Raw genomic sequence first — 9,614 nt, forward strand, 5'->3', positions numbered from 1 at the left:
TTTAAAATATAGTTTTTGTTTTTAAAATGAAAAATAATATTCAAAAATTGAAATTGTGTTTGGTCCTGAATACTAAAACAAACAAATTGAAACGAAGGGAATATATTATAACGGTTGGTTAGGATGATGTCACATAATTTTACTATGTTTTTGTATTTTTTGACAGAAGGACTATTGTTTATTTTGAAATAATAATTTCCCTCGTTAGAAATATTACTACTATTCGAAAATAAGCAATTTACATGATCCTAGCACTGTTATAATTGACCGACTCTTCTAGTAATATTTGACCATTCATTCTAAAAGAATCCATAGTCTTCATAACTATATTGGCCATGAAGAGTGTCAGGGATATCAAGAATAGAAATTGCCAAGAACTGGACGAAATTTCTGAGAGCTTTTCGCTCAGAAGCGGAGGTGGAGTTAGAATTTTTAGTTTATGAATTTTAGATCGCAATTTTTAAAATTTATTGAGTTTTGAAAGAAGAATATTTTATCGGTGATGACTTCCTTACATGTATTTGGACAATCCTCCCTCTTGAACTACATTTTAAGATTCAGTTATGCTCAATATCCATTTAAAATGGTATCAGAGTCGAACCTCCCATGTGCACCCAGATAGATTGTCCATTTAAAATAGTAATAGAGTCAGAGTTTGATAGTCATCCTGCATTTCCTGCATTGGAGTTTTATGCCATATGAGTTGATTTCTCTAATGGTCACTCAACTAGTAGTTATTATCTCAAAGAAATGACTTTCTAAGATAATCAACTATTATTTAAATAACCATATGAGAAATCAATCCAATAAAATCTTGCATTTCTTCTGATATAGTAGATTTTACAAGTATTCTGAATTGCTTTGGACTATTTTTTTCCTTGAACTGAGAATCTATCGAAAACAGTTTATATATGTTTGAGGTACACTCTATCCTCTACGAACCCCACTTTGTGAAATTATATTGGGTATGTTGTTGTTATTGTTGTAGTAGATAATGATCAATAAGAAAACATGGAATATATACATGGAAACCAGAAAACTTATTATTATGAATCAATCATATAGGGGACTTCAAGTTTACTCTGATGAATACCTGTACAAAGACTTTTATTCCATGGTGTAAATTACAGAATATGAATTGGGCACAAAACTTACAGTTATAAACCCATCATGAACTGGACAAAGGAAGCGTAAAATCAGACAAAAACTGAAAGTATTCAATCATCTTGCAATCAGTTGTATTGATTGATTTACCCAAGGAACTATTTCATTTACGCGGAAAGCATGAGAAACAACCAGATGACGTTAGAAATGCCTCTACGTCTTCTATTGAGCTTCTGGTATATGTGTCAATGCCATCATTTCCTGGTAGATTCGAGATAAATTTTTAAAACACAGAAAAGAATAAATCTTTAAAACACAGAAAAGAACAGTACACAAATTTGAACACTCAGAGAGAATTTACCCCAGTATACCGCAAATGCTGTTGATGTCCCTTTGTTGTTTTAACAATTGTTTCCCACTTCGGATCAGTAGATAGTGGCTTACAAGATTGGTTGTTAGGACTTACTCCTGTCCCAACATATGATCTTGAAGATGGATTTTTTGTGGAAAGTGAAGGCAAAGTACGGCAAAGCCATGAATCTGATGGAGATTTTGGTAAAGGAGGGGGAGCAGGAAGCTTTGATTGTGCTACGCCTGAGTTCTCTAACTTTTCTTTTCGTACAGTTTGCTTTCTGGTACTTCGTTTAACATCATCTTTGGGTTTCACTGAGGTGACATCATCTTGGTAACGGTCTTGAGCTTGTCCAGAAGCTATCAGTGCCATCATTTCCCCTCCATTGTTCAATCTTTCCGCTGATGATGGTGGAAAATAACCAAGTGAAGAATCTACCGAGGGCTTTTGTTCTATCATCTTTTTAAGAATATCTTGATCCTCATCCTGTAAGTTAAGTGGTCTCTCTGCTTTAGGAGAACATGATTTCAGAATTGGAGATTCCACCTTATGTACAATATCTACATGCAGAGTTTTCTCTGCCAGAGGAGCTGCTAAATCTGCTTTGCCTGCGATGTTCTGATAATCGAATAATTCTTGAAAGCGATCATTTGTATCCTCATGTGCATGAATTGTGACAAATCCAGCCAGTAACTCAGATTTGGACTGCTGCAATAAGTTAAAACCATAAGTTGTCAAATAAATTCTGGGAGAGGAAGTTAGTACAACATAAGTGGCTGCAGTAGAGCAACAGAAGTGATGGGAAGAAAGACGGTGGAAATTGATACCTCATTCTCGGATCCGCTACAAGAAGCGGTAGATGATGATCCAGTCTGTGTTCTACTGGCAGGAGACATGGGTACTCTGGTTCTAGCACTCATTCCAGGTATAGGATTCATAAGACAAAACGAACTTTTCAAGCAAAAACGAGGCAATAATCCACAAACTTTAGAAGGTAGATTTCCATCATAACAACTATCATCATCACTTTCTTCCTCATAATTATCATGGAATTGGGAATAACGAAGTGCAAAACTAGGTCCATAACGCAGTTGAGGCCGGTTATCCCCATTTACTACCTTCTTGAGTTGTCTTGGTTGCTCCTGAACAGCTGGTTGCTTCCTGGGAGCATAATGAGGCGTTTCTAAAGTCTTTTCTGAAGCCATGGCCTTGGCTGCTGGCAGAAACCGATCAATCATGAAATCTCTAGCTTGAGGATCTGTTAAAGAAGTACCAAATGGTTTTGCTTCTGCTTCGTCTAATCCACTTAAGCCGCTTACACTACAATTCACGAAGAATGATTCAGTTCTTGAAAGTGTATTAGGGGCATCCATATACACTTCATCAACATCCTCTGATTCACATTTTTCCTCATCCTGCTTCATATCATTTGAGCAGTCGATACTCTCAATCTTCTTCACCTTTTCGTCCAAATTCATGAAACTCGGTGTGGAATGTTGAGCATTTCCTGTTTGGCTCTCACTAACACATTGACTTTCATGAGCTTTATCAGAAACCTGGTTATCTTTCGGCTTCCTCCCTGGGGGAAGTCTCGGGGCAATAGGTGGTTTCTCAGTAGCACGAATTTGCCGTTTGCTTTCATACTTCGGTTTTCCAGGGCTCTGTTCCCAGCGGAAAGGCACAACTCCTGGATTCCTCACTGGGCCTGACTTCAGTTCTGATTTGTAACGAGGAGGATGAGCCACGGTGGGGAGAGAATATTCAGTCTTCTTTGTCTCGTCAGTACCAGAAGCCACTGTTGGAGAGACTCGTCTTACTGACAGAAACGGTTGATTCAAATTCAGTTGCTTGTCCTCCATGAGATTCTTTAGCAACATAAAAACACCTTATTTCTGCAGATATAACCATCAATCTGTCACACGTACTGCTAGTACAATATATAACAATATCGACAATACAACAAATGACACTTACCCCAGTAATACGACAAAATACTTAGTAATAAAACAATATACACCAGATGCTACATTTTACTCCTTGTAACAATAGATGAATTGATCAATGCAGATTGATGTTACTGCTCGGAACACTACATAACTGAGTCAATGCAAGTTTGTACTTGTCAGCTTACTTCCATCTCTTCTCGAAGAGAAGCAACAATCATCGATATCCATAGTTGGGCTGTATTTGTTCCACCCTATTTAGGTCCATCATTCCAATACCAGATAATCTATGGCAAACTAACGGTTCTTTAAAGCTAGAGATTTCAAGATCTCATAGTTATCCCACATGAAGATAAACGCCGTAAACAATAACAACAACATACCCAATATATGTGAAATTGAAGAAAATGGAATACCTTGTATATATAAATTTCTATTGTCACTCACTTTCCTCTTATCTCCCTCCCGGATTCTCCTCTTGATCAATATTCTCCTCAAGTTTTCCACATAATATCTCATAATTTAGGTTTTATAACTCTATTTTTAGATATTTGAATTATTTTTAGCCGAATACCCGCACACGCATCCATACATGGATCCGTATCCCCGAATCTTAAAATTTAGATCATAGAGGATCCGATCTCTAGATCCGCACCGTCTCGGACACCTGCACCCAAGCCTGAGCAACTTAGGTCCCACAAGTGGGGGTAAGGGAGGGTAGTAGATAAACGTCGTTAACCAGACTACAAATACTCCTGGTAAACACGAAACAAAATAGAAGTGCAACACAACAACTATACTCTATTATCTAATCGCAAAAGCATTTTGTCCAAAACCTTTACAGGTTACATTGAGTAAGATCTCAAAGCAAACACCACAAGTTTCTTGTTAAAGACTCACATGTTCAATCAGTTTGTGCTTGCAGCTGGCACCAAAAGTTAGACAAGGATGCAAACATGTGGGGCCTTAACAGCAGAAACTGTCATGTAGTTCATGAGGTTTTGCCACTAGCTTAAAATGTCGACCATAACCAACTAATCTCACTTATAGAGCTGTGACTCTGCCCTCGCCCTACCTAAATAGTACAATCTTCCTGTCTACTAGACGGAGACGGAGCAAGGATTTTCACTAAGGGAATCCATAAGTTATAAATCCAAACATGCTCAAAGAAATAAACATACAAAGAAGCCAAAAGGATTTAGTATATATACATAAATTTAAAAAAAACAATTTTGACCTTGTATATACAATAATTTTCAGGCGAAAGGCGATTTAGATGAACTCCCTTGCACCCCCTAGCTCTGTCCATGCTACCAAATATACATTCAACCATATCAAACTTTAATATACTTGGATTGACTCACACAAATTGATATGAATGAAAGATTTTTGAAAGAAGAAATGAAATAAGTTTCTGGATCATCATATGGAAAAACTTAGCTACAAGATTCATAGAGTGTCTCCACGAAAATTCCATTTACTTCGAAAATTACCAATTAAATTTTAAAAAGATGCATTTCCACAAGCCTAACCTTAAAATTTTGAGTCTTGAGGATCCAATCTTTGAACTCATGGAAACTTGACACTATTGCTATCTGAACCAACATGTTATCAATCCAAATGTTTCTTACTTTAATACATTACCCCATTTTCCCATTTCTACATGCAGCAATATCTACCAAAAGAACACATAAAAAAGAAAGAATCTTGGCCCCTTCCTACCCCCAGCCCCCACGCCTACACACACTCTTCTTTCTTCCAGAGTTGCAAGACAAATAAAAAAGATTAAATCTTGGAAGTTCCCAGTAACTATAAAGAATTCTCGACATCAAATGGACATTGAACCATGCCAAAATCCAAGAAATCCCTTTCAACAAAATTAGCAAACCCCTCAAGAAATCAATCCTAATACATTATAGGACAACAACAAAAAAAAAAAAAAGAATAATACAGTGAGAAACTTTTTGTACCTTTGATAAAAGGATGATCTTGAACTACAAAGTGACTTTCTTGGCTGAATGAATAAGCATAAAACACTATGTATACATAGCTGTAAAACACCCAAAAATCAGAAATCTTTATAGAAATATGAGCTAAGAGAGAGAGAAAAAAAAGAGAGAGAGAGAAAAAAAAAGATGAGCTAATACACAAAGACAAGAATAAAGGGCTAATTTCTTGATTCTCTTTGAGAGAACTTAAGCTTACCTTGCGTTAATGGAGAATCTCAAATTGTTTATGAAGTACCAACACTTAAAAAACTATATAACAAATACTGTACCAAATATTTTTTAAATTCAAATAAACAACTTGAACTTAGCTAAAAGAGAATCCATAGGTTACCTGCCTCAAAGCAGTTTAAATCTGTTATTTGTACTTATCTTTCATTAAATTTTTTATTTTCATAAAAAATTGTTAGATATTATATATTGTAATTTTTATTTATTTTAATTTAAGTAAGAGAAATAAATTAATACGGATCGAGTTAATATTATTTAACCAAGTCTTTTGGTCACTGGTTTTTTGGATCATGTTATGGCATTTATTAAAATAGAGGTTAGGCCCCCCTCAAAAGTCATAGTCATACACATGCATCATTGTCATTCATTTAAGTTGTGAAATCTTGGGAAATAGAATTTTATTTACTTTATGAACCCACCCCTCATCTTGTCTTTTTTTAAAAAATAATTGGTCTATAATCATTCATCTATTATTCTAGCTTCTTTAACACCTAATAATTATGGGATTTCTACTATTAGCAAAAAAAATCATTTTTCCCCACTACTGGCTCATTATAAAATTTTAATTTACCATACATATTATCAGCATCGAATATTTATATTGAATTTATTATAATTAAATAATTTAATTAGATGAAAATATTCATCAACAAACTATGATTAAGTGATAGAAGTGCAAGTGACATGTGTCATATTTTTTTTACACGTGTCATGTATTTATTGATTTAATATAAATATTTAATACAGACAAGTTTTTATTCTGCTACTCTCTTCGTTCCATTTTATTTGTCAATTTTACAATTTGCATTCTAAGTATTTATTTTAATTTTTCTTATTTATGATACTTTGAAAAAATTAAATTTAATTATTAGTACTTCAATTAGCTTGGAAAAATGGTTATTTCATGATAATGATAAAAAAATTTAAAAAATGATCTTTTTCTTTTTTGTAAATAAGAAAATAAAAAAAAATATTTTCAATATATTTGACAAGTAAAAACAATCGTGGAAGTAAGATTTTTCTTGAGTTAGGTGCATGTCAAATGATGATATCTATAATGCATTGTATTTTGATTTGTGGCAAATTAAAGGAGAGCTAAGGTACGTGTACGTAAGTACTATGATTTTTAATTATAAGAGCATTAATTATCCTGGTTAGCTGGATCTATTCAATCTTATTTAAATTGATTAGCCCTCTGACTAAATGATTTGATTTACTAATAACATAGCAAAATCATTCTGCTAAATCGATGCATGTCCAAAGTATGTATATTGTACTTTGCAATGCACATATTAATAGTGATCATAGAGTATTTTTGCTGCTATGATAATCCAATTCCCAATGGAAAAAAAAAAGTTTCAATAATTTAGTTTCCTTATTTATCAATCAATGATTAATTCACTTGAGAGTTAAATCTAAAGTATCCAAGGTAGATCAGGTTCAGATAAAGGAGGAGGAGAATGTGTGAGCTCGTTTATATTATCGGTCTCAAGTTTGAATAATGAAGAAAGATTGTCGATGCCAATCGAAATAATTTATTTATCCTTATAAATATAAAGATAAAAATGTATATATCGTATCATTTTTAAATTATACTTCTGAACGTATCGTCACTTTCGTGGACAAAAAATGATAAATCATTTTCCTCATAGTTTCTGCAAGTAAAAGAAAAGAGTTGTGGGCTCTATAAGAAATACTGATAAAGGAAAACTAATTAATACCATTAAAGAGAGATTTTTCTTCATTGTTTGGCATGGAGAAAAATAAAATTTGAATTTTAAATTTTTTATTTTGATTGCTTAACATTCTTTAGAAAAAAAGTTTTTTCTTCATTGTTTGGCATGGAGAAAAATAAAATTTGAATTTTAAATTTTTTATTTTGATTGCTTAACATTCTTTAGAAAAAAAATTCCCTATAAGTTTCTTAGAGCCTGTTTTGGTATTGTTATTGAAAGGCCAAAAATACTTATTTTGAAAAAAAAATATTTTTTTGAAAAATCAAGTGTTTGGCTAATCAGTAAAACTATTGTTAAATGGAATCAGAAACAATGTTTCTATTGTTGGGAAGAAGCTCTTCTTTAAAAAACAGACTTAGAATTAGAAAATTATGTTTTTTCAAGACTAAAATATCTCTCCATATATGCATATTTACCATCATATCTCTTATACTTATTTATTTTTATGGTAAATTTTTCGTATGGCGTGATTAATTTGAGAAATGGTTTTTGAATTTATTTTTTTACTTATGTATGTATAATATTGATTGAAAAATTGAATATTTATATTTTAATTTAATAAAAATAATTTTTTTATAATAGATATTTAAAATAATTTATCTTGATAAAATAATCTTAATAAAAAAGTGTATTGATACTTGTCTTTTTTGTAATTTGACTATCAAAAGCATTTTAAAAAATAATAATAATTAGGCAAACACATTTTGCTTATCAAAAACACTTTTTAAATGAATTAGGCACAAATTATTTTTTTCTCAAAAGCATTTTACTGAAAAACTATTTTTTAAAAATATTTCTAAAAATAAGCAGTTTTTAATAGCAATGCCAAATAGGCTCTAAATTATAAATATGATTTTCTTAATAAAAAAATAAAAATAAATCTTATAAATGAAATCAAGTATTTGGCTAATCAATGTTTTTTTAAAAAAAACCGCCCTGAGGTGGTGGGGGGTTTGGCAACTCCCCATCATTAATAGTGTTTGTCTAGACTATTTAAGAAAATTGTTGGTATAATAATAAATACTAGAAAATAATATGGTTTATATAATCTAATACACTTTATGTATGTTATTAGATTCTTCAATATTGAAAATAATAAGATTTATATATAAACCTTATTGGATTAGTCGGAATGGTAATAAGGTTGATATATGTTAGTATTAGATTTATCAATAGAAGTATATATATTTCATTTCAAATTAAAATAAAAATACACATCATGTTATCAAACAAACTAACTTAACAAATTAATAAGAAAGAGAGATAGTAAGAGAAAGAGAGAGAGTTGAATATCGATATATTTTCTTCATTGCTCAAATATGGCTATATTTATAGCCAAATGAGAAGAATAATAGAACATCCACTAACAAACTAACTTTATAATACCCCCCCCGGATGTCCTTGTAAAAGAAAAATTCTAGTGAAAGAACAAATATATAGTTATTCTGAACACCCATAGATGTTGTGCCTCGTTAAAACCTTACTAGAAAAAATCAATGGAAAAAATCCTAGTGAAGAAAAAAGAGTACACACATTTGGTAATACGCCTTGATTGTTGTCTCATTAAAAACCTTACCAGAAAAACCAGTGGGACAAAACCTTGGTTAAGGGAAAAAGAGTACATCGCGTATTTTACTCCTCCTGATGAGAACATCACTTAATATCTCAAAGACGACGCATTCCAATTTTGTATCTTATTTTCTCAAAAGTTGAAGTCGGCAATGCCTTGGTAAACATATTTGTCAAATTGTCATTTGAACGAATTTATTGGACATCTATTTCACCCTTCTTTTGAAGATCATGAGTAGAAAAGAATTTTGATGAAATATGTTTTGTTTTGTCTCCTTTGATGTATCATCCCTTCAGTTGAGTTATACATGCAGCAATGTATACATACAATATTGTTGGAACGCCTCTTTTCAAAGAAAGGCCACATGTTTCTTGAATGTGTTGAGTTATTGATCTTAATCAAATGCATTCTCGATTTGTTTTATGAATGGCTATTATCTCTACATGATTTGAAGAAGTGGCAACCATAGTTTGCTTTGTTGAATGTCATGATATAGCTGTACCACCATATGTAAATAAATAGTCTATCTGCGATCGACCTTTATGGAGATCAGATAAATATCTTGCATCTGCGTAACCAATCAATTGTGACTTAGATTCATTTGAGTAAAACAATTCCATATCAATGGTCCCTCAGAGGTATCTAAATATATGTTTAATTCCATTCCATTGT

The 9,614-nt window shown here is 32.1% G+C and overlaps 1 protein-coding gene across 4 annotated transcripts; it reads right to left on the reverse strand.

Annotated features, from left to right (window-relative positions):
- Positions 1–1,021: 1,021 nt before the first annotated feature.
- Positions 1,022–5,729, reverse strand: LOC129892316 (uncharacterized). 4 transcript variants are annotated; one of them, XM_055967882.1, is made up of 6 exons: positions 5,605–5,729; positions 5,370–5,449; positions 3,431–3,637; positions 2,284–3,348; positions 1,466–2,164; positions 1,022–1,365 (listed from the first exon to the last, which is right to left on the reverse strand). In XM_055967882.1, exons 4-6 carry the CDS (start codon positions 3,331–3,333, stop codon positions 1,327–1,329), a joined length of 1,788 nt encoding a protein of 595 aa, XP_055823857.1. In that variant the 5' UTR covers positions 3,334–3,348; positions 3,431–3,637; positions 5,370–5,449; positions 5,605–5,729; the 3' UTR covers positions 1,022–1,326. The 4 variants fall into 4 exon arrangements, with proteins under 4 accessions (XP_055823857.1, XP_055823858.1, XP_055823855.1 ...); XM_055967883.1 differs by lacking the exon at positions 3,431–3,637 and having other exon boundaries at positions 1,466–2,161; XM_055967880.1 differs by lacking the exon at positions 3,431–3,637.
- Positions 5,730–9,614: the final 3,885 nt, after the last annotated feature.

Source organism: Solanum dulcamara, chromosome 6 (assembly GCF_947179165.1).
Source record: "Solanum dulcamara chromosome 6, daSolDulc1.2, whole genome shotgun sequence".
Taxonomy (NCBI): Eukaryota; Viridiplantae; Streptophyta; class Magnoliopsida; order Solanales; family Solanaceae; genus Solanum; species Solanum dulcamara.